The sequence below is a fragment of the Magallana gigas genome, chromosome 8, assembly GCF_963853765.1.
Source record: "Magallana gigas chromosome 8, xbMagGiga1.1, whole genome shotgun sequence".
Lineage (NCBI taxonomy): Eukaryota > Metazoa > Mollusca > Bivalvia > Ostreida > Ostreidae > Magallana > Magallana gigas.
The window spans coordinates 12,976,393-13,002,486 of NC_088860.1; the positions used below are offsets into that span (position 1 = coordinate 12,976,393).

Sequence of the window (26,094 nt, forward strand, 5' to 3'; positions counted from 1 at the left end):
AAGAATGTTTTCGATCGTATTTTATTATCAAATATATGAAGTTTCAATAATAATCAATCCCTGAACACATTGATATACATCAACCATGAAGAAATTTGATACAATAATCAGTTCATTAAAACAAGCATCTCAAAAATCCAACACTATGAACGCACTTGATGAATCAAAGGTGTCATAAATAGGTTTCGTTGTATTTCAGCTTCGACTTAAACGATATCTTATAAGAGAAGTCCTTTGTCAACAGCCGATCCGTCCGGTGCCCATCTGTTGAAGAAGACGAGTTCACGGTACAATACCGAACATTTTGTCTTGACGTCACATTTTGTAAATAAACGTCAAAGTACTCTTGTTCGAATTGGTTTCTGGTAACTGGCTTACCGCAGCATGTGGGTTTGAGCTGGGATCGAAAAGTTGGGTTCATCCAACAGTACAGGATCGAGTTGATACACGTGCTACTCACGGCGACCCAGTGACAGATAAAGAAAACGGTGCTGTTGTAGTGAAACACCGTGGTATCGGGATGGAAATCCGTCAAAATGTGGTACAAATTCAGTGGCATCCAACAAATTGCAAATACAACGACCACAGCTATCAGCAGCTTAATGCTCCGTCTCTTGGCGTTAATTTGAATGGTTCTCTGAACTTCCGTGACGACGCCCAGGTGTGTTCGAAGCCAGAGTTTGTGCACCACGCGACAATACGCTAGACCAATGATAAGGAGAGGAAGTACGTATTGTAGTGTTATGGTGAACACAGTGACGTATTGTTCCCAGAATACACTGGGGTCTGGGTAATTGGATATGCATCGTTGTATTTGCGCAACAAAAATGTCGACGTGTCTTACTTCAGTAAAAACTCCATAAGGAATGGCGAGCGTAAACGAAAGAGTCCAAATGAAAAACATCACAATTAGGCATTTCTTTTTTGTGATTCTTGGATGGAGAGGGTAAAGAAGAACGCGATGCCTGTCTAAAGCAATGGCGGTCAAAGTAAAGGAATACACGTATACGGACGCCATTAGAGAATAGTTGAGCAAATTACATAGAGAATCCCCTAAAGTCCACTCATGCATGATATGTCTTGCAAGATTCAAGGGCACATTTAAAAGAACTAAAATTAGATCCGACACAGCCATATTCAACATGAACATATTGGTGACAGTGTGCATCTTCTTGTTTCGTATTATTACACAGCAAACGAAAATGTTCGACATGAAAGACGCCACGACAAGAATCCCAAAGGATACCAGCAAGAAAATGTGGGAGGAAGAATCCACCTGGTTTGGGAAAAGTCCGTTGTGGTTTTTCCGGGAGGAGTCGTTGAAGAGAAGGATAAGGGTGGCGTTATCCGCCTCGCTCAGGAACTTGTCCAATTTGTCCATTACCGGAAGTGTCATTTTGAGCAGCTCATCCTCATAGTCCGTCAGCGTATATATCTGTGAATTAGTCATAAGTGACTGTTGCTGAGCTGGATTTCCGTCGTACCTTTTAGAACGGAATTACCAATGAGTTTGATTAGAATTGCAAAGTAATCTCATTTCCATTTTTCTTTACTTTTAAATGCATTATACATATGCTTCCGTTTCAGCAGATATAAATGGGATGTCACAGAATGATATTGTTTACCTTAAAGCCATCGTGAGTTACATCCGGGGTATTTTGACGACCTTCGTTTGAAAAGTATTCCAAAAATCATCCCTGTAACACATGGGCAAAGGTTTACATCACAAAATCGGAAGCATCTATATATCCTCCAATTGGAGAGTCGATCTCCGATCGATATCTGATGATATGACCAAACCGTTAACAAGTTAATAGTCCCAATCACTTTGATCACGTGTTCTTTATATAACCTTAAAAAAGAGATTATCGAGAATCAGCAACGTTGTCATAAAAAACACAAACGATTCATAAAAAAAACTAACAATCAACTTGATCAATATTGATGTTGCAAAAGCATTACGATTTATATTTTAAACGTTTATCACACAGTGAGCAGGCTTTTTTATCGCTATAACGACATAGAAAAAAACTATTAAAAAAAATCAAGAAAAAGTAAAAGACGTTATAATTCATCAATCAAATCGGGCAAAAAAGATTTTCACGTAAACTTCCGAAAGGTGAAATATGTTCTTTATGAATAATTCTATACAAAGATCGATACGTTTGAGTTTTGTTAGAGGTAAAATAAGAGAATTATGCTAATTTTTGACTCTGTTAATAAGAAAAGTGACTCAAGGCTAACTTTATGTTTTTAATTAAGCTATTTGATATTCTTATGTTATATTCTTATAATGGGAAAAGCTGAAATCAAATATTGCAAGAGTCTTATTTACATGCATTCATCAAATATGACTAAATAAAATTTTCCCGTCATTGATTTTGAAAATGTGCATTATGTGCATTTATCTAAAATAAATACAAGTAAATGCACAAGAAATCTAATAAATCAAAACCATCTCAAGAAAAATAATATAAAGAACGATAATTTTATCTACTCACAAATTATTTTATACCATTGTACGTCTTATCGGAAACTTAAGATTCCAAATGAAACATTGCAAATTGTAGAGATTTCAGTATCACAAAAGATCTAGAAAAGTACAAAAAAAATCCAGTATCACATTACTTCAAGTTATTTCGGTAAAACTCGATATACTCATCACCATTAAATTATGTGTAAACGACGTGCCTGAAACAGGAGCGCAAACAATCTACATCATCCAATGCAAAGTGTATAGCACTGAATATTGTAGCCAAGTAAAAGATCAATTGCGGTCACTTCTGCCTAGCTCAATGAAAATGTGTAGAATAATTCACGAGAATATTTAGCGAAACGCAAAAAGATATTTGTGTAACCAAGCGTGAAACCGGCGCGATAATCCATGTAACACCTAGGGTCCCTGCTCTTAGGTGGAAGTTCACACCTCGTGAACATTATTGAGAAAGAAATGGTTTGTAACAAATGCTTTATACAATGAAGATGGAACCTGTCAATTTAAAGTGATGCAGGCAAACAAACGATAAAAATTCAAATAAAAGAAACCGGACCGAAAGATGTGTTTCCTATCATTATATCCCGACTGAAGCTAAGAGCCATTTCAAAATTCACAGCAGGTACATTCAAATAAATCATCCATAGACATCGTAGTTAAAAAGAGGTATGTTCATTTTTCATCAAAGTCTGAGTTTCATCGAAGGGAAACTCCACGTCTTTTATTTAATTGCTGACCTATTGCTAACAATTTATTTAATAATACTTTTGTTTTTTCTCACGACAGCAGAATTGGGACGTTAAATTTGATTTATAAATGCGTGTATCAGGCAAATATTATCATCCCAACGTCAAAGGTTCTGTGTCAACTCGCAATCACAGCAATAAATGGACTCGGCACCCGTAACGTTGTGAACATTATATTTGTTGGAATATTGCTATAATCATCGAATTCCTCTGTGTCAAATCAATATAAATCAAAATATGTTTGATATAAGTTTGAATTTTTCAAGCTTACCTGAAGATGGGCACCCAGTTGAAGTATCTGAATATCTCGCGTTTTGTAGGGTTTTTTTACGATTACAAATGAGCGACTTTTATAGAAGAGATAAACATGTAGTAGATATACAACGGAGGAGGGCGACATCGGTTTTTTCCTTAACAAAAAAGATATATTGTTCTTGACATTCCATTTTAATAAAATGGATTGATACCTTTCATGATGCTATTTCAATTTCGATCTGCAGCGAAAGAAAAGCAAATTTAATTAGATCACGTCTGAATATCAATGCTTTCCATTTGTTTAGGGCTTAGTGTGTTTTTGTGTTAAAATTAATTTCACCACAGCTTATACAGTCTTGATATAGATCATGTTTTTGCATCACGTGTTGAAATTATTTTGTGACCGTAACACCAGGATTGTTCTAAATTCCACATCCCACGTGTAACTGGTGAGGCGGTCTTTGAACTAACGTCACGTGACTGTCAAACCTCCACACGGCAATTTTAATATCAAGATTTAGCCAATAAAAATGTCTTGATGACTTGCAGATCAAAACAAAATGACATAAATTGTTATGGTTTCATCGAACAATGGTCTTTGTGGATATTTACAATGTTCCAAAAATGCGACTCTCAATTGACTTTCTATTTGAAGGGTTTTCATACATTTTTGCTCTTTTACTACTAAATGATATATTTTCCCACTCAATGCAAGTGATATATGATTCTAAAGATAGTAAGAGATGATAAAAAAAATATTTCCCATGCGTAATATTCTAAGGGAACAATTCTATTAGAATGTTGATATTTAGTTATTTTCTACTACATATAAATATGTATGTCGTAATTTCTTTAAGAATTCAAATTCCTGATTCTTGAAAGTGTGTTTTAAAAAAGTACGACTTATTAAGAATCGTATTTAAAATATAAAATATTTACCCTACCTAGAATATTTTTTAAAGATTAAACTCACATAAATAGTTAGATATATGGTAAAAAAAAAATAACCTGTAACTCATGCGCATTCATATGCGATTGCAAATAAGCTATGTTTAATAATAACATGTCAAATGTTTAATAATAATAAATGCCTATGTTATCGACACTCTTACAGTATAATAAACGGCATAACATATGTAGCCTAATTGCATTTCGAAGTGTGTTCGTAAAATGTGCATGCAGATATAGTTGGATAGTGCAAATGTACCTGAAGTTGTTAAAGTCTCTTTCATACATGTACAACATAAAATCAATATATTTGAGAAATTCAAGAACCTTAAAGATACATGTACAAATTATTTCCTCTTGCCTTCATTTCGTTTTGTAGCATATGAAGTTACACATTCCGCTCTAATCAGATACGAATGTTTCCTTTTTCTCAATACTTTTATCAAATTGGATGATATATGTCTTCAACTGTTCATTATGAAATATTTGAATCCATTTATATCAAACCAACGCCCTGGTGTAATAAATAACGCGCCAGGCAGTCCAATAAATAGAAGGGAAAGCGTTTGTTCGGGTTTTTTATGCAAGGCAGAAAATTTACGACGATATGCTTATTCTAGTGTTTGAAGAATCCTAATTTCTTTCAGGAAATATAAAAAATGTCTCTGTAAATAGAAAGGTGAGTCTTTGAGAGGTATAGAAAGGAGGAGCAGATACAGTATGCTTAGATTTGCTAACGTCTTACAACTGCAAAAGCATACCACGTGAAATACTAGTACTTCAGTGACGTTTTATTAACGTTATCATTTACCATCGAACTGCGTTGAAAAATTTTAATCTGAAGCTTTTTATAAAGAAACTTTTATTCAACAAATACAATTTACCTCTGTTATTATTTTTTAAAGACTGTCAGAAAATGAAAAATGGCCTTTAACTTAGGGGTGACCAGTCTATTAGTAAATGATTGTTTTGTATTAGATATTAATATTAAACCTGAAATATTTTGTTGTTGAGAAGCAGAATTGATCGCGAAATAGGAAATTGCTAATGTTTTTAAAACTATATCTACTGCAACATCGTCATACATTCCTTATTAGAATTACCCAAATAAAAATTAAGAAAAAATAAACTAAAAGTTTAAGCAGAAATTAACATTATTCAGTTATCATGGTATCATTGATTTTTAAAAATCATAATAGCAAAGCTAATAAGCAGACAGAACAACTGCAGTTAATGCCGTAACTTTTTCAACGCTTTACCGTTAATAATCTTTTGAATATCAACTAAATGGTTAAGTATTAGACTATATAATGGGTAAACTAGGCCATCAAAAAATAATTTGAAGTTCGATATTTGAGAAGTTTTGTAATTAAATTAAAATAATAGTTATTCATTTAAGAAATTGAGCAACACCGCTGTGCATCTTAGACCTCTAGGATTGAACATGCACAAAAGACCTTGAACTGACCTTGGTACACTTACAGATCGATTACACGTGCATGTTTTCACAAGTTATCGGTATTTCACAAACAATGCGTCTAGTCTTGTGTGATGTGATTATAAAGATGTTTGGAGTCGACTGTTTCGTATATACATAAAATGCAAAAAACAATAAGATCAGATAATCATCGAACATTAGATCGGTTGTTTTGAATTAAATATCAAAGGAATAAGTATACCCTATATGCAATATCGGTCGAAAAACGTCCTTTAAAAAATGTCGTTTAAATCAAGAAGCTGACATCTGCAATAAAAGATGAATAAATATCACAAGAAAGCAACTTTATCATGAATCTTTTAACTTTATCCCTGTCCTTTATTCAAACTAATTTCCCTCAAAAAGATGAATTTACAGCAATATGAAAGCATTGTATTTATATATTCATATTATAGAATATGGTTTCATCAACAACCAAAAAAAAATGTACTTTGATGTAATATCTTTTTAAAAATATACCCATTTTGAAGTTATTCATAAATTCATTTATAAAAGATTGTTTACGTAAATAACATTGTGAAACATAAGTATGCCAGTGGCACGGTGGCATTTTTGCATCCGTCTAAGCTGCATATATCGAAAAATTCAAATATATGCCATATGGTGGACCATTGCTTAAGTTAACAACCATCTTGGTTATCATTGTATCTCACCTGTCAGGTGAGATAATTACCTTTCAAAATAATATGTTTTTCGGAATATAAGAACTTCCTTCAGGAATTTCAATTTCGATAAGATTTGATAAAATCCTGAAAAAATCTTAATTTTCTATTGGAAAACTACCTGTTGAATCAAATTCCTACAGGAAATACCTTTCTCCTATAACAAATATAATTTCTGTAGGATTTTTAGAAATTTCAATATTTTCTTTAGGATAATCATTTTCCTATGTAAATTATCGTTTTCCTATGAGATTTAAATTTTCAAAGGTAAATATCTCACCTGTCAGGTGAAATACACTAAAACCAAATAGTTATATACATGTACTCTCTAGCATCTTAAGCGGGTGAAAATTGCTAACTTGGCACTGGCATAATGATCAAGCACAGTATTCGCCCCATCGGAACACCATAAGCAAGTTATAATTACTTAATGACCCAGGAAGTAGAGGTTTTGAGTTGAAGTCCTAGAATCAAATCATATTTATTGCATATACATGTATAAAAAATAATTTTAATATTTCAGTTGCCTGACTTTACAATAATAATCTGACTCTTATTTCAATTGTCTGACTTAAAAATAACAATTAAGTTGATTCTGACTTTAATCCCATATGGTACGATCTGATGTTTGCAGGAGATTGGCGATCTTATAAAAAGGAAAGGATATTAATCTACCACAATTGCAAACAACAGAGGGATTGAGTTTCTGCCATCTAACTGAAAACATCGCTATTGCAACTAATCTGATTAATGTTGTTGGATCAGGGTTATAAACGTTTAGGAAAAACAATAAAACGCAGGGATACCTGGTTGAGAGATGTCATAATGAAAAAAGGCATAATTTATTTTTAATTTCAAGCGCATAAAATTTTGTGTAAATATGGATATTGCAAAAGAACTCTCTTGATGCATTCAATCATAAACGTAAGATTTTGTGTTAAAAAAATTACAATATGTTGCACTCACAATATTGTGAAAGGAAAGTTTTGGTGTATTGGGTCAAAGGTTTAACATTAATAAAAACGATCGAGAGAATATTTGGCAGACAGTCGAAAAGAAAGCTATTGATAAGGTTTGCATGGAACATGACACGAGAGTGAAGTTTAACAAACACACTTCTGAGATTCTGAGTTGGCAGAATCGATGAGAGAAGAATATTTCCTTTTCCTTCTTTTTTAAAAATGTCAGATATCACCAATGGCTTTGGTAAAGAGTATTTGACGAGATTCTACCTTTTCTCGTCTTTCAATGAAAACATTGAGGCCTCGCTGAAATAAATCACCAATCACCCCTTTTTTTATTTTTTTTTTATTTTGATTTATTTTTCTTGAAATGTTTTTCACGCAACTTTCATGAATGTTTACGAGCATTTCAATCATAGTTAACTTATCGAAATCCGTCCTTAAAATGCTGATGCAGATTTACCTCACGAAGAGTCGGAGAGAGCCCGACGTGAAGCAATAACAGTACTGTGTCAGCGATCTGCATCAAAGAAAGATATCACCTCGTAATTGAGCACAACCGAGCACTCGATTCAGAATGAGAGTGCATTTGCAGCGGTTACATAAACATAACCTGCTCATTATCCCTGTTTAGAGTACGAGAATATGACACATTCAAGCTGTAGGGAATGGATAATGAATTAAGGTTGTATTTCTTGACATTCTTCGCAGCGCTGGAAATCTTCTTCAACGTGACACTTACGTCACTGAATGGTTACTCAAGTAAACCAATCAAACACTCGACAGACATGCACAGTAACGACCTTGTCTGTGCATTTAGTGAATGATTTAATGAGCTCATTTACAGTAGGACAAGATGCAAAGTTGCAGAATCGCTAAAAATACTGAACTTTCTTTCTTTTTCTTTTTTTTTCTCTCGAAAATATTGAATAGGCCTGATTTAATTATGATATATTGTAGCGGTATTAAAGTACATTGTTACATATTTGAGACGCTATAAAACTTTGATGCCTTTTTAGTTTTACTTTATTTACTGCCAACAGGTCTACAATTTGAACTCCTTCAAAGAATTTTAAACTTAATGTTCCCTTTGATTAAAAAACCACTCAATATATTGCAAACCGTCGAGTAATTATCTTTGATATTACAATTATGATTTCCATACTTATTGACAGTCCAAAGAAATAATTTCAATTAATGCTGACATTTTTACGATATGCTGAAGATGTAAACGATCGTCAGTGAAGAAAAAAATATAAAGATCCATCACAGACGATATACGTGCGAAATGTGAGTGAATTTTCAGCCCGAGTTTATCGTCCTCCGAGCAGATTATTTATCAGCAGAAATGGTGTTGAAAACACGTGTTTCGCGTCCATAAAAATTCAATTAATTGGATCTGTCACGCTTGTATTTATAGAAATATCATTTCACGCTACGGGGCAACAAATTTCATATAAAAACAGAACGAAGTATGGATTTGATTGCAAAAGGCGACCTCTTTGAAGGTGATAACTAAAGCATGTTATGCATCATTCGTTTTGAAATTTTTCCAAGGATCGTCATAAAATCTGTTTTATTTTCTATATTGCTAATGTCTTCGAGAATATGTGATACACACTGACTTTCTACGGAAAGTATTTGAGAAAAGGATTTGCTGCAAGGTGAAAGGAATTTAGATAGATATATTGTTATGCTAAATATTTTAAAGATAAAAACCTTGCCAATTTATTGTCCTTGAATTTTTAGGCTAATTGAACAAACACAATCCTCGGCTTTCAATCGTTTTATTCTAATGTGTCCATTTTCTTCAATTATTCGATATTCAAAAAATACCCCAAGGTTCAAACAATTTTCATTCAATAAGTTAAAATCTCAAGATTTCTCTTTTCCTTCTCTACTCTTAGTTACAGGATTGTATTCAAGCATTCCTGTATAAGAAATAATGTTAGAAAGTCCATAAATAGCGCACGATTTTATTGCATTTTGGATTGTAGCTCTATGTGATCTCAACCCAGTTTTTCCCGTAGAGTTACAGATCTGTATTAGTTTCATTTCTTACTCAGTCTTATGGTGTAGTGAAGCAAAGATTTTAATTGACTTATGAAAACAACTAAAGATATGGTTACAAAAAGCATGCAGTTGTATGGAAACCGATCTTCAAACTTTCAAATGATTATGATCATAATAACAAATCCATGAAATCAACAGGTTCTAATATTCTGATAACATTAATACAAATATCTCACATTAAAGAGCAATAATTATTGTTCTCTCTTGGGATTTTGTTTAATAAATAACCAACTGCTCGCAAACATTTTGAAATAACAATTAGAAGAAACTTATCAGCAGAAAACCGCGTTGACGAGCAGATTATGGACAAAAACGTTAACATGAAGAGAGTAATTATGTTTGCCTGAAAATTGCTCACTCATCGAGCGGAACTAAATGAAAATGGCGACCTCCAACAGAGCAATTGTGTTTCGGTTATTTGATTATTTAAAGGATGATGATTGTTAATTTCGTGGGTAATTTACTGTGTAATTAAGTGTAGACATGAAGATGAACTTTTAAAATAGCAAAACAACTTAATGAATATATTCTGTCGCTTTGTGTTGCAGATACTCAACAAGTTTTTGCATATAATATCATGCACTTGTTTCCAAAACCTCAAGTAATAAAATTTATATCATAATGTTACATACTAAATAAAATTTGTTATTTATATTTTTTATTATCTAATTTTTTAAAATTATTTTTGATTTGGCCTTTGACAGATACAGCATTTAAGAGGGAGGGAGGTCAAGGGTCACCGAGCCGGTAAGTCGTTGTTGTTTTGGGCTCCGGCGAAAACTTCAAAATACAAGTCTTAATCAGCTACAAAAGAACTGTATTTCTGTATATGCTTGTACCATGTGAATGAGAACCCAATTCCTTAGAAACTTTTGTATTTTTTATAGTGTATGAATAATCTACGCTATCAAAAAACTTGCTATGTACATAATGTAGGTTTCAATTGTGTGTGTGTGACCGTGAGATCAACTCACTCAGCATTGTCTAGCTTGAGCCGCACCGTATACAATACAGTGTGCTGTGTGTTATTCTGTACTAGACACCACCCAGGGTGTACGACATCACTAATATTTCGATTTGTGAGTTCGGGTACCCTAGTTTGCATTAAAAAGACAACCAATATTACTTATTTAAAATGTCTGTGTCCGACACTACGGCACTTTTGTCCCAAAGTCACTCCATCATATATGGCGAACGCAGTGAAAATGCAGAATGTGTCCAGAACAAAGAAAATCAGATATCATTGGTGTCCATCCATACTATCCTCATAGAAATAAACTCTAAGTTATCCAATATTGAAACCAAAAACAATGCATTAGAAGAAAGATTGTCAGCGATCGAAGAAAAAGTTGTCGTCGTGAACGAAATGCAAAAATCTCTTGGCACTATGAAAAACAAAATAGCCTATGTTGAAAATGGTCTTGAAACAACAAAAAAGGATCTTTCTAATCTGGAATCTAACGTAAAAGATCTTGGAAATGTTTTTGACTCTGTTAAAGAAGAAGCACAAAGTAGTAAAAAAATTGCCAACAGCAATAAACATGAAATTCTAAAAACTACCACAGCCCAAAAGAACCTCGAAGACAAAGTGAATAAGGAACTGAGAGAAATGAGAGAAGCCAGTGAGAGTATTAAAGAATCCTTGACGGATTTAAAAACACGTTCCATGCGGGACAATCTTATCTTCACTGGAATTCCAGAGGAGAGATGGGAAAATACAGAGGCGGTACTCCAAGATCTCCTACAAAAGAAATACAAATTAGAGTACGATATTCCATTTGAGAGAGTGCATAGAATGGGCAAATGGTCAGAATTCAAGGAGCAGCCCCGAAATATCATTGCGAAATTCTCTTACTTTAAAGATCGCGAATTCATCCGAAAAAATGCTGCAAGGAAGCTCAAAGGAAGTCGTATATGGGTAAATGAACAATTCCCTCCAGAAATTGAAGAAAAAAGAAAGCGTCTTTATCCAGTGTTAAGACAAGCTAAGAAAGATCACAAACGCGCGAGTCTGATTCGTGATACTCTATACATTGAGGGAGAAAAATACGACTCATCAACAGAATCCGCTCCCCGTTTTTATCCAGATCGCGCCGTGTCGAATTATACAACCCCAGCTCAGAGTCATCAGAGCGGGACCGCCAAGGATCACCAACCACTAAAGAGGCAGCGCCAAGGATCGACGCCTGACCGATACTAGGGACGCGCCGGAGAGCAGACCGGAACTCCACTTAATGATGACTGTCATAGAAAACTTCATTTCCTTTCACTTAACGTTTGTAGCATTAAAAATAAATTAAATTATGATGAGTTTAACCATTTCATATCTGGCTTTGACATTCTTGGTTTGACAGAAACGAAAACAGATGATTCGGATACAATAGCTATTCCTGGTTTTGTTACTTTTATGAAAAATAGGCAGAAACTTTCTAAAACTAGATCTGGTGGAATTATATTATTAGTTAAAGAAAACTTAGCCAAGCATGTCAAAATCATGAAAACTGATTGCAAAAATGTCTTATGGTTCAAAGTTAGCAAACAACTGTTAAACTATGACGAGGATCTATTGTGTGGAATCGTTTATATCCCCCCTGAATGTAGTAGATTTTCTTCACCTGACTGCTTTATTGAATTAGAACAGGAGCTTATCAATATTGCAAAAGATTCTAAGTATGTATGTTTACTCGGTGATTTTAATGCACGTGTTGGTTGTTTACATGATTATGTTATATCTGATGATTTTTTAACGCAATTAAATATGTGTGAAGATATTTATAATACTGATATAGCAGTCCGCTCACAAGCTTTTCAAATGCTGAAAATACCACTGGAACGAAAAGTGCAAGATTTTCACGTAAACAATTTTGGATATAAGCTTATAGATTTTTGCAAAAATAATGAACTCTACATTGTAAATAGCCGTATAGGCAATGATAAGTATACAGGTGGTACTACATGTAAGAGCAGTAGCACGGTCGACTACGTTTTATCTAGTGTACACATGTTTGCTTTTTTCCAGGATTTTGATATTGTAGAATTTAATAATTTATATTCTGATGTTCACAATCCAATTTCTTTTACTGTTTCAAGTTGTAATAACACACAAACACCGTTGAATGATATCACAGGTAAAACTCAGCCAAGCGTAAAATTATGGTCACAGGATAAAGCTAAGGACTTTTGCCATAACATTAATACCGCGGCCGTCAATGATATTGACCTCATTTTAGATGACCTAGCCAGAGGAACGCGTGATTTCAATCAAGACAATATTTCTGATATAACTAGTGATATTTGTAATGTTTTCTCTAACGCTGCTAAGGAAACATTTGGTGTCGTTTATCCACATTCCAAACATGTAAGATGCAATAAACCATGGTTTAATCAGGAATGTAGATCCGCACGAAAAAAGTTCCACTCAGCCACAAAGAACTATTCTAAATGTAAATCTGCCGAAAACAAAGAAACTCTAAAATCAGCGAACAAAAATTATAAAAACATAATGGATAAGTGTATTAAAAACCAAAGTCGGAGCTAACAAAAAAATTAGTGAACTTGCATTCCAATAATCCAAAAGATTATTGGAAAATCCTTAATGCAGGTAGTAAAAACAACTCGAGTGCTGTAGATATTAATGATATGTTCGAGTTTCTGAAAGGTATGAATGAGTGCGAAGTCGATAACAATAATGAAAATTTACCAGAAGTGGCCGTTACGGATACATATGACTTTCTGAACCTCCCTATTAGCGACGAAGAAATTTTAGAAGCGGTTAAGAAACTTAAAAACAATAAATCACCAGGACATGATTTAGTGATTAATGAACACATTTTTACAACAGTTACAATATTTTTACCAGTTTATAGGAAACTATTTAATCTAATTTACGATAGAGGTTATGTACCAGACGAGTGGTTGATAGGAATTATTAAACCTATATTTAAGAATAAGGGCGACCCCACCCAGCCAGAAAATTATAGACCGATAACATTGCTAAGTTGCCTCGGAAAATTATTTACATGCATTTTGAACAAGCGTTTAGATACGTATGCATCTGAAATCAACCTCATTACTAGCAGTCAGGCAGGTTTTAGGAAAAATCATTCAACTCTGGACCATATTCTAACTCTTCAATTTTTATCAAATACCTTACTATGTAGAAAGAAAAAATTATTCTGTGCTTTTGTTGACTTTAAACAAGCATTTGATACCGTCTGGAGAAATGGTCTATGGTATAAACTATTAGATAATGGAATAGGGGGGAAATGTTATGCTTTTATACGAAATATGTACAAAGGAATAAAATCTAAGATATGTATGAACGGTATGTCATCTGATTTTTTCTGTTGTAATATAGGTGTGCGTAAAGGAGAAAATTTATCTCCTTTTTTATTTTCATTGTATATTAATGACTTAGAAGATTTTTTATTAGATAAAAATATTGTTGGGTTACAAAGTATTAGTTCTTCCATTGAAGATGAGTTGATGTTATACTTGAAACTTTGCCTATTATTTTATGCAGACGATACGGTTATTATGTCTGAGACCGCTGATGATCTCCAGAAAGCACTAGATGAATTCCATGTGTACTGTTCCCAATGGAAACTAAATGTCAATGTAGAAAAAACAAAGATATTAGTTTTTTCAAAAGGCCCTAAGCCAAAAAACATTTTTTATTATAATAATAACGTTGTTGAAATTGTGAGTGAATTCAAATATTTGGGTACTGTATTTTCCAGAAGTGGATCTTTTTGTAAAGCAAAAAAACACTTAGTTGAGCAAGCACAGAAAGCTATGTATAGTATTATAAGAAAAATAAGACTTTTTAATCTACCCATGGAGCAACAGTTTGATTTGTTTGATAAAGTAGTAGTGCCGGTTTTGCTCTATGCTTGTGAAATCTGGGGTTACGAGAATATAGATATTATTGAAAAAATCCATTTGAAATTTTTAAAATATGTTCTATGTATGAAAAGTAGTACTCCGTCGTATATGGTCTATGGTGAATCAGGTCGTTATCCTTTATACGTAACTGTATATTCTCGAATGATTTCTTATTGGACAAAAATGATCCAAGGTCAAGACAATAAGATTGTGTTTACTGTTTACAAATATTTAGCAAACCAATATATGTATAATAATGACTGTGTAAATCCATGGACTGATTTTATACGACATATTTTAGACTCATGTGGGTTCTCTAATATCTGGACAGAACAATGTACTGCAATAGTTAATGATAAGTGGATTTCTGCCGCCATCAAACAAAGATTGCAGGACCAGTTCATTCAGAAATGGGCAAAAGATATAGATAATTCATCTAAAGGTCAAATATATAAAATTTATAAACAAAAGTTTGGTTTTGAAAAATACTTAGGCATTCTTACTAAAAAATTTTGGAAACCACTTATTAAATTCAGAACAGCAAATCACCGTTTACCGATTGAAACCGGTAGATGGTATGGAATTCCTGTAAATGACAGAAGCTGCACACTCTGTAATAGTGGTAAATTAGCGGACGAATACCATTTTATTCTTGAATGTAAATTTTTTTTAACTTTACGTAAGCAATTTCTATGTACCAAGTATTTTCAAAAACCAAGTACATTAAAATTTAGGGAACTGCTGATGACAACGAACATCAAAACATTGAAAAAATTAAGCTCTTTTATATTGAATATCCAAGAGCAATTCTGCTGTCCAGCCTAAACTATATTAGCATTTATTATTATTATTACTCTCCGCGTATTGAACACCAATGAAACATTGTATTAAATTTTTATATGATGATCTATTTTTTTTTTTCTACCACTTTTTGTATTATTACTATTTTTTTTTTCTCTTACTTACTTATGCTTACTAACACATGTAATACTATGTTGTATTATAATTTATATATAATTTATTAGACCCTTGACATCACAATTTAATGTAAATATGTTATTGTACCTCATGTACCATTGTATGATAATGGTTTGAGAGAATAAATTGAATTGAATTGAATTGAATAGACTTTAGGAGCTGAATCTTCCACATATTGATTTCTGAATACCAGTATACCGATATACGGATGAATGGCATTGTCTTTACACCTTTATTTACAGCAGCATCTTACACACTATAGCAGAATAGCGATGAGAGAGCTCACATGATGCCTTTTTCACTGTAGCAAGCATTATTAGCAAGCATTATTAATAAGAAAGAGTTTTCTGTGATGGGTCTGTTATTTTGCAGATACGTTTACTACACCATTGATTGACGTATGTTTATTGTATCGGATCATAATTTTAATAGAAGAAAGACGTTTATTGCAGTGCTTCATCTTCATACACACTATTATGATAACTTTTACTCATGCAGAGAGTAATACTGTAGAAAAGCTCGGTGGTTCTTTACAAATTTTAAATTATTTTCAAGACCAGATTCTGCATCATATATTTTCTAAATTGCCATTTTCATTTTTAAAAAATTCTAAACAGCCAAATAGTACACAGGCAAGCATTCCACCTCAAGACATCGCTGACCTATCAAATTGTCATAGTTATTTTCAGGTATGACTATACATGGCAAATACCTTGTATAAAAAATCAAGGTAACGAGTATTGTGTTAAAAATCGAAAAGTATTTTAAAATAAATGTCTCAGTTTTCTTTTACATGTATATGTCTATTCTCACTAATGTGCGAGCATTTTCCTAAATTGTAAAATTCGCCTAACCTAGTGACAAGGATAAAACGCCAACTTTCCTAAAATCTACATTCTCAGTCTTAAATCTGAGGTATCATCTACATGTAACATTAAAGCACTTGTCATTGTTAGATTTGAGTTTAAAAGGGCGCGTTAGACACATGTAATTTACATGTAATTTGCAATTTTAGCAAAATCACTGTGATTCTTTATCTTATTCTTCTTTCTACTGAAATGCAAAACGAGTCTTGGATTAGATTCTAGATGGCAATTATCAAAATCACAGGCGGTGAGAAACGGATACATCAAAAGTTTTCAATTGCAGGGCTTCATCTGCCAGCAGTTTTTGAAGTGCTCGATGGAAGAACAAACATAAAGTAAACATTGACCATGGGCTATGATAAGAAATTGGTTTGTTTGAACATGTGCGTGGTTTTAGGGTTTTTTTAGGGCTCAGATGTCTGAGAGCAAGGTTTTGAATTGAATAATAAACGAACCACTGAGGACAAAAAAACAGACAAATCTAACGCCATTTTGAGCAATATACTATAATATCAAAGATATATACCCAAAAATGTCTGTACAACCACATTTACATAAAAGTTCATTAATTGCCGTACGAAATAACATACCAGATCTAGAGGCAGACAACGATTTGGAGTAGAATAATGCCAATCTACTGTCAAATGATACTTACGTTAATATTTAATTCATTCAATATTGTTGATGAATGGCGGTTTTTTTAAATGGTTTATTTTTATCACTCATCAAACACATTTTCACAGCAACGTTCTCACTAAAAATGTTTTGCTTGTCTTGTCTATTTATATTTCCCTTTATCCTTACAAGATACTATTGTTGGTTGATAATTATTGTTTTCACAGTAGATGAAGTCATAACGACAGAATTAGATGGAAAACTATTTCATAAATTCCATAAATGCGCCGAAAACATTGATGTAATTTTTCTTTTATGCTTTCATCATTTGATTGAGCAAGAAAAAAATAATATGTATTTCCTCAGAAATTATGATTTACAGGAGATATGATGCAATTTCAAGCACCTGATCAGAACTTACAATCCGTTAAAACGTCATTCGAAATTAACGAGTTGTTTATGACACTGATATGATGTGTTTCCGACTGTAGTCGAAAACAGATAAAATCGGGATAGCTCAGTGAGAGAAGATGTAGGTTGATGCAGTTTGATTGTTTTCATAAATCTGCTTGAAGACAAGTGCATCAACCAATATTGGCTTAAGAGGAAGTCGAGTTTTCCGAGATGTTTTGCTCCGATATTTACAATCTTTTGCGCTTCCATGATTACCAAGCGAAAGGAAATTTTAATAATATTGTGGGCTTTTTTTCATCTAGCCGCATAAAGTTTCTCTGACTATAGTAATTTTTTTTTTATTTCATATTTTTAAATGAAATTAAATACTTCAAGGCAAAACTTCTCTATTAATAAATCATGAATTTAAGAAAAATTAAACAAATAATTCTTGGATACGCGATTAAGAAAGAATGTCCTCTAAATCTATCGAATACTTATAATTTATTTACATTTTCTCCGTTATTGTCGAGTGACAGCGCCAAAATGTAAAAGATGAGTCATACAGAGTCAAGGGTAAAAGAGAAAAGGGCCTGAAGATAAACACCCTCATCCAAAAAATATATTTATTATACTCATCAATAGTAAAGCTAAATAATATATCTGCTATAAGAAATCTTTTCTTTTTCACGAGGGTCCATTTGCAAGTGACCAGCTGCAAGCAATTGTTTGATTTCACAATAACGCATTCTATCTTTTATCTTTACTGGTCAATTAGGCAATCGCAAAAAATAGTGTTATTGGCAGTTTGGCAGCCGGCTTTACGGAAGTTAGAAAAAATATGTTCATGTAATAGTTATCAAAAACAAAGATCAAAGCATAGATGGGGAAGCCTCTTGTTTTCCTATTGTTCTTTTCGTTTGATGTAGGCTTTACTTACTAATTGAGATGGCAAATGAGTCTTAAATGATGCATCTATAATACATGTCAGTTGTACATCAGTTGAGGGCAATAAACAATGCACTTACTTATATCTGTTATGCTTCTTTTCATAGTAAATGATATCCTTAAAACTTGCATCTACTGAGTATTTCCATCTTGTTTTCTTGTGAAACGCGATTGTACTTATACATGTACAACTACAGACAAAATCGAATCTTCATCTGGCCTGTTTCAATAATTATCGATTTTGTCAGCAGTCCTTGATTTTTAGAAATATGCCTTTAAACGCATTATTTTGTTCATTTTAAATACGAATTACAGAAGAAAATTGAGAGAGAGAGAGAGAGAGAGAGAGAGAGAGAGAGAGAGAGAGAGAGAGTTTTCTTTATTGGTTATGCCTAGTTTTGAAGCTCACAAAGTGATTGCTGCATTCACGTCAGTACGAACCACAAAAGTTAGAACTTTATATTTTCGATTCATTTTAGTAATTTTTGTGTTATTTTGTTCCTGTATGTACTAAATATTTCAAAATACCACGGTAATTTTATTCCTTATTAATCAGTTATGCAATATTTACAATGGATTTTGAATGAGCGAGTTACTAGTATATATTGTTTTGTTGACATTATCATACGTCATTTAATAATTGAATCAGTGGAGTGGAGTCTTTAGTGGGTTGTTTTCAGTAATATTAAAACGTTCCTTTTACTACATCAAAAAATTTGAAATTTATTTTTTATTGATAAATTTTGAACATGTTCTACGTTTAATGTAACTTTTTTTTAAATTCCCTCTCGATGAATCCACGAAAATAAAATTCTTAGATACTGAGGTTTTATTATTATCTGTTGCCATTAATTTTCGTACATTTAGTACATTTAATGAAATCGCAATTTCAAAGATAAGTTATAAATAATAATAACTTTACCAGGGCAATTTGTAATTTTTTCTTTTACCTTCGATATACTTTAAAAATTTCCCAAAGCCGAAATGAATTCATTCGTTGTCACTTCCTGCTGTCGCTTTGTTCCTAAAGGTATATTACACTTTTCCAATTGACCTCATAGGGACACTATATTTTAACTATATTCAATCTGATCTGATCTTTATTGCAATGTGGGAATTGTTTTTTACTAATTGTGTCTATGTGGGTGGATCAATCATTGTTCAATTTGTTTCTCACCATGGATAAAGAAAGACCGAAAACCACGATATTTTCACAGTTGTTAAAATAATCCTCTGGGATTTACATGTTCAGAAAAGACGAAACTGGCCAAAGACTGACACAGGAATGGTGCCGATTGCATGACAGGATCTCCGTTTGCTTGAAACATCCAGGGCTCTACTGGACTGTGGAGACTTGAAAGTGTCAAGTACATACAGGGCTTTGCGTGTTGAACTAAGTTGTTTCATATAATTCTGCTGAAACGTATTTCAGAGTAAAACTAGTGCGATATTCGTGAATGCTGGAGAGAGCTAGGAATCCTTGTTAGCGAAAGAGAAAAGATTGCATGTAGATGACAACAAGGCTAGAGAGAGGGAACAGAAAAGAATTAAGTGAAAGAGGAACTCGAAGGAATTGGATTTCGTGTTGGAAAACCTGTATGTTTATTGCAGTTTAAATGCTAGTGCCACTTAAGAAATTACTCTTAAGCATGCAAGGTATCGATTTCAAATTAGTCACGACAATTTTCTAATGTATTCTGTGAAATGATGACATGTAAGCGGCAAATTCTACATCATTTGTCACTGGGACACGGGTCATAACCTATCGATTTTGTTTCTTTCGTACAAATTCATACGTCACAAACACAACAGCATACAATTGATACAAATACCATATCATGATATCACATTTCCATCGTATAATAGATATAAAAATATATTTCCAACGCTTAAAGAAAACGGGCCAAATAACTCTAAAACTCTAACAGAGTAATAAATTACACATTTCTGTATTATCAATTATCAAATAATAATCCATTCTTTTTTAAAGAGCCTTATACACCTTTTATTTTATAGCCATTAAAGGGACTTGGACACGATTTGAGATCAAAAATTTTATTTTATATTTTTTGTGTATAAAATGATTTACTGGTGCATTTTAAATGATGGACCAAAATATTGAATGTTAAAGTCAAGTTACAAGCGAGATACAGAGGTAAGAATTGATTGTTATGTAAACAAAGCTAGAGTTTTATAGTTGTTTTCAAAAAATGTAATGTAGAGAATTACCATTTCTAAGACAAAATGACACGTAAAAACAATTTAATCTAATTCAATATCTTCATAAGTACTATTATCACAAAAGAAAGTTAGATTTGATTGAAACTTACACCAATACAACACATATGTAAAACATGACAATATTCGAGCTTTGTTTACAAAACAGAAATTATGAAATCTGTACATTATGGTGTTCCGATGGGGCCACTTCGACCTTCGCACTTTCGCCTTAAGGTGCGACGGCGAAGGAGCGAAAGTGCGAAGATGCAACGGCGAAGCGCAAAGATGCGAAGGCGAGAGTGCAAAGTTGCGATGGCGATAGTAGTATCGCTCCTTCGCCATCGCAACTTCGCACTCTTGCCTTCGCATCTTCGCGCGCGAAGTCGAGAGTGCGAAGTTGCGATGGCGAAGGAGCGGTACTACTATCGCTCCTTCGCCATCGCAACTTCGCACTTTCGCCTTCGCCTTTTTATAATTGTGGAGCTCTCCATCGTTTAAAGAATTTTAGCTGTATAAAAGGACATCTGAGGCAGACGATGAACTTTTTAGAATTTATTCTCAACAGCCTGCGCAGATCTATGACTTTTTCCGGGGGGGGGGGGGGGGGGGGGTCGATGGATAATTACATTTGTTGGGGGGGGGGGGGGGTTCCGAGACATATTTTGGAGATTTTATTATGTATAATTAATAAAATTAAATTTTCCGGGGGGATGGGATCCGGACCCTCTTTCCCCCTTTAATGCATGTGTGAAGTTATTAATATTAAATTTTCCGGGGGTCGGACCCCCTCTCCCCCTCTAGATCCATACATGAGGAAGGAGTGTTGCATAATGAAATTAGAATGTTATTGTATTTGATCCAAGGTAAACAGACAGCTGTTAAGTGACAGGAGTCTGGAGGTGCATATGTATACGTTATGGCGGACATTACATTTTATATGGAGTATATAATGATTAGGCATAGCCAGCACTGGTAAACATATATGTCACATATACACATTAAAATATTTATAAACATTCATAGTAAGCACAATGGCCTAGCGCATGCATACCAATAATATCATGGATTAATCGGAAAACCTTGGCGAGTACGGTGCCTGCATCAAATTCTATGTAATCTACCGAGACTTTCTGAATGCTATCAAAAAAGGCGAGGGCGAGAGTGCGAAGTTGCGAAGGCGAAGGAGCGATAATAGTATCGCTCCTTCGCCTTCGCACCTTCGCACTTTCGCTATCGCATCTTCGCGCTTCGCCGTCGCATCTTCGCACTTTCGCTCCTTCGCCGTCGCACTCTCGCACTTTCGCCTTCACAACTTCCAATCTCGCATCTTCGACCTAAAGGCGAAAGTGCGAAGGTCGAAGTGGCCCCATCGGAACACCATAGTACATGTATCTTGCTTATAACTTGCTATTTGACTTTCAAATTTGGCCATAGCATTATAATCCTCTATATTTATCATTATAAACATTGAAATTGGAAAAATAAAATTTGAAAAATTCAAGTCAAATCGTGTCTAAGTCCCTTTAAGTTATTAGAAATGGCAACTGATATTTAATAATTCTGACTCAATATGAACAAAGATGAGCGACCCCTCATAATACATGTTCGTAGTATAATTGCATCATCGGTTTAGTTGATTGCATAATCTGACATGTACATGTAAGACAACAATATACGGAACAGAAAAGGGGAGGTGCTTGTCATCTGCGTTGAGCCGTCATGAAAAACTATAGCTGTAGGACTGTAGCTCCCGGTCTGAAAAATTCGGATGGACGACCTGGGAGCTACAGTGCCTCCCATAGTAAAAAACTGCAATTTACTGCGCACAAAAAAATGTGCTAGTTTAGGACCGATTAATCTCGTTTACGATCATATTCTGTACAAATATTTGATCCCAAAAAATTCCTCGGACATTTTACTACAGATATCGTCACTTCACTTGCCTCTGATATTCTTTTAAACACCATCAGCAGCCCTTTAAATCAAAGTGGTGCAAGTTTGTTTACATTTAAAAATGGCGACTCTCGATCTCGACGTAAATTAACATACTTCATTTTCCGAGGTCGGTTATCATTTTTAAGAGAAAGTCTGAGGCAAGTAAAGTGACGATATCAGTAGTAAATTGGCTGAAGAAATTAATGGTACTAATTCTTTTTACAGAATTTGTGTGAAAATAAGGTTAATAAGTCCAAAACTAGCGCAATTTTTTGTGCGTCGTAAATTGCAGATTTTTCCTATGGTAGGCACTGTAGCTCCCAGGTCGTCCATCCGAATTTTTTCAGACCGGGAGCTACAGTCTTGCAGCTAGAAAAACTAAACCTTTCAATTTTCCGCCGAATGGTGATAAGTAGTTGGCGTTTTTGTATTTTTTCTTTTTAAGATTTTTTTTCATAATATATTTCATAAGTATTTTTTTTAAGTTAATCATGGAAATAAACTTTTCTTAAATTAAAGTAAACATGCAGCATTATTTTTGGAGGCAGTTTCTGTTGAAATAAACTATAGCTGATTACTTGTGGTTGCTGTAAGAGGTTTATTTGATAAACTAAAATTCGTGTTCTTGGTGGAGAAGTGGGAACATTTCCCTTCCCACTCAGGCTAATCTTTCCTTGATCTAAACAAGATGGAAGGACATTCACACTTTAAATTTGCCGCACAGGGCGATCAAAACTTAATGTTCACACTGATGAGCAGCTTTCAGCGTTTATTTTCGATCATTATCAACATTATCATCAGCGTTGAGCAATAAACTGGTAGTAACTTATTTTTTATACAAATATTTCTCTCTATTAGGCCTGTCGATGATTTTAATCACTTCACTTAATTAATCGTTGCCTTTTGCAATTGATTTATGAATATAAAGCAAATCAATATATTTATCGCATTTTTATTACTATTTGAACCGACCGATAGATTTAGTGTTCTGTGTAAATTACGAGACAACAACCAAAACAAAAACAACAAAATAAAGAAGAACACAAGAACAAAAACAAACTTTAAAACACAATGAATAAGAAGATCAAATTCGAATGATTTAACTACAAATAAAATGCACTTACCGTTCTGGAGATTGTTGTCTCTACTTAATGCCGATCTAACACAGAAGCCATTTGGTGGATATAACTCTAGATCTGGTATTAGTGATGATTTTTATTGGCATCGATTGATACAGTCTTCTTTCCTTCGTCCTATCCCAATCAAAATCTCTTTAGAGCCATTATCTCCTAACACTCTCTTTGATAATAGGTTTCTTCTTATTTAAGTTCTTCCTGCGGACCTAGTGTTACTGACATCAGATGCTCTTACCCATTGGAAGAGAGGAGTTCAGTGAGGATTAGTTTGCATTGGCTAAAGCCATCAATAATAGCCTTACCGATTCTAGCTTACGCCTGCGGCAGGTGATCGTGAGTTTCTGTCACTATTTCGCTGGTGGAATTATAAAATTACTCTATTATTGGAAGATTTTCCTTCATTAATATTCATTCTAATATTGTATAAAGCTTCATGTTGTATAAATACACTGAAGTCGGAAAAAGGACTATTCGAACTCATAAACCTCATTAAAAACACACTGTGTTTTTAATGAAATTTGCACAGTCACTTGAAGTGTATAATGGAATTTATTACATAGAAAATATATTTTTTAAGAAACTGTGGAGGTAATCTTATATAATAGGAGCCTTTAGTAACGTGTGTATAAGTGGTTGTAGCAACAACTTTTGGCTATAGTTGTGATCTTCAATGGCAACTAAACTGAATACTGACCTTTGACCTCTTATATGTTCTCTTTATTTCAATTACAATAACAATGTTATAAACTTTATACAATAAATTAGAAGGAATTTTACTCCCCCCCCCCCCCCAAAAAAAAAAATTAAAACTGAAATTTAAAAGAAAAAACTAGACTTTGACCCGTGCGTGCACGGGTTGACATAAATGATATCGGACATTTACGAAATAGATACATTAAATTGACACACCGTATTGTTAATATTTACATAACCAAGCTTTTAGCCTACTATAATGCTATTAATTTCACTACACTCTGCTTAGTTAGAATAATCAAACTGTCTTAAGACAAGCCTTCACCACGGTTAAAACGCCTCCCATACATCCATAATGAAGCAAAAAATTGCAGAATCGCTCCGAAACGATTTTGGAGAACATTAATGAAGCTGCATTTAAAATAACAGTCAAATTATTCATAACAAACCATTTTGAGGCTGTCAATACCTTTCATCTAAAAATTTAACTCATATTGATGAAGAATGAAACACTTTTTTACCAAAGTTTTTTAATTGCTTCAAATTAACACACCAGGTTGACACTCAGAACTCTCGGGATTTTTCATATTTAATGCACTGAGATAGAGTTATCTCCCGTATTTTCTTTAATGAACAGAATATATAGCAAATTTCCATTGAAAATTTACACGTATTTCTATTATCGTTTCTAAACATACACTAAAGAGCCTCCCGTGATTTAGCGAGAATGTAATGCGCATGCTCAAGATAGTAAAATCCAAAAAATCCAGATGATTTCCGGATTTTTTAAAGGAATTTTCGCTGATTATTAATTAGCGAAGCTTGATTGAGAAAAAATAAAAACAAATTGGCAATCTTCAAGTACCAATGATGTTTAGAATATATGAAACAAAAGACAGTACTCCTCCGATTTCTCGGTAATAGAGCCGAAAAATTGAGTCTTATTTTAATAGTAGTATAGATAGATAGAGTCATCAAGGTGAAAAGTAAAAAAAAAATGGCTATCAGTGTTGAACTATATTATTTAAATAAATGTGTTATCATCTAGAAACATATAGAAAAAAAGAAGATGTTAAATAACAGTGTCAAAAATATTGAATTACAGTTTATAACATGTTATTTTGAACGTTTATAAAATCAACTGCAATAAAGAGGTGTCTTTTTTATGAGCTATTCGAAAATCTGAGAAACACGCCAAGCATCTGTTTAATTCTAATAATTTAAAGCCAATTTTGGAAAAAAGCGACTCAGTGGTTGATATTACTCTAGATATTATGATACTTGGATGCTATGGGAAAAAAATGAAAAATACTGCTTTAGTTTAAAAATTATAGTCTTTATCACATTTACAATGTACAGAGATATATGATAAGATGAAATGTAGATTGTTCGATGAGACAATGTCATTCAGTATAAAAATGTAAACATTCAAGCGTATAAAGCACAGGCGTCATTTTCTATATGATAATAGTTCACCCTAGAGAATTATAATAACAGTGATGTTATTATTATGCTATGTGGTATTTACAGAGCAAGTACCTGTGTAAGAAAGCTAAGTACAATTAAATGTCTAAATACTAAAATTTGACCACTAAGTACCCTTTTCTCCAGCTCATATTTTGTAGAATATAATATCAATCCTCTTGCTTCAAACATTGCAATATCAATATGAGAATTTTAACAATAATTCTTCAGTTACTCCTGCAGATGACCATACATTTGTCGTGAGGAAAACTTGTTTTCAAATTAACTAAAATTAATTAATATATTTTTATTAGTCATGGACTC

The 26,094-nt window shown here is 33.4% G+C and overlaps 2 protein-coding genes across 3 annotated transcripts; one reads left to right on the forward strand and one right to left on the reverse strand.

Annotated features, from left to right (window-relative positions):
- Positions 1-162: 162 nt before the first annotated feature.
- Positions 163-24,233, reverse strand: LOC105342094 (G-protein coupled receptor 83). Of its 2 annotated transcripts, none has more exons than XM_011448929.4 (3): positions 23,602-24,233; positions 1,626-1,852; positions 163-1,484 (listed from the first exon to the last, which is right to left on the reverse strand). In XM_011448929.4, exons 2-3 carry the CDS (start codon positions 1,634-1,636, stop codon positions 173-175), a joined length of 1,323 nt encoding a protein of 440 aa, XP_011447231.3. In that variant the 5' UTR covers positions 1,637-1,852; positions 23,602-24,233; the 3' UTR covers positions 163-172. The 2 variants fall into 2 exon arrangements, with proteins under 2 accessions (XP_011447231.3, XP_065925912.1); XM_066069840.1 differs by lacking the exon at positions 23,602-24,233 and adding an exon at positions 2,502-3,220.
- Positions 10,774-11,838, forward strand: LOC136270667 (tropomyosin Tod p 1.0102-like). The gene has a single exon (XM_066069018.1). The coding sequence runs from the start codon at positions 10,774-10,776 to the stop codon at positions 11,836-11,838; it is 1,065 nt and encodes a 354-aa protein (XP_065925090.1).
- Positions 24,234-26,094: the final 1,861 nt, after the last annotated feature.

Coding starts and splice junctions, on each gene's coding strand:
- LOC136270667 (XM_066069018.1), top strand. CDS start 10,774: ATGTCTGTGTCCGACACTACGGCACTTTTGTCCCAAAGTCACTCCATC.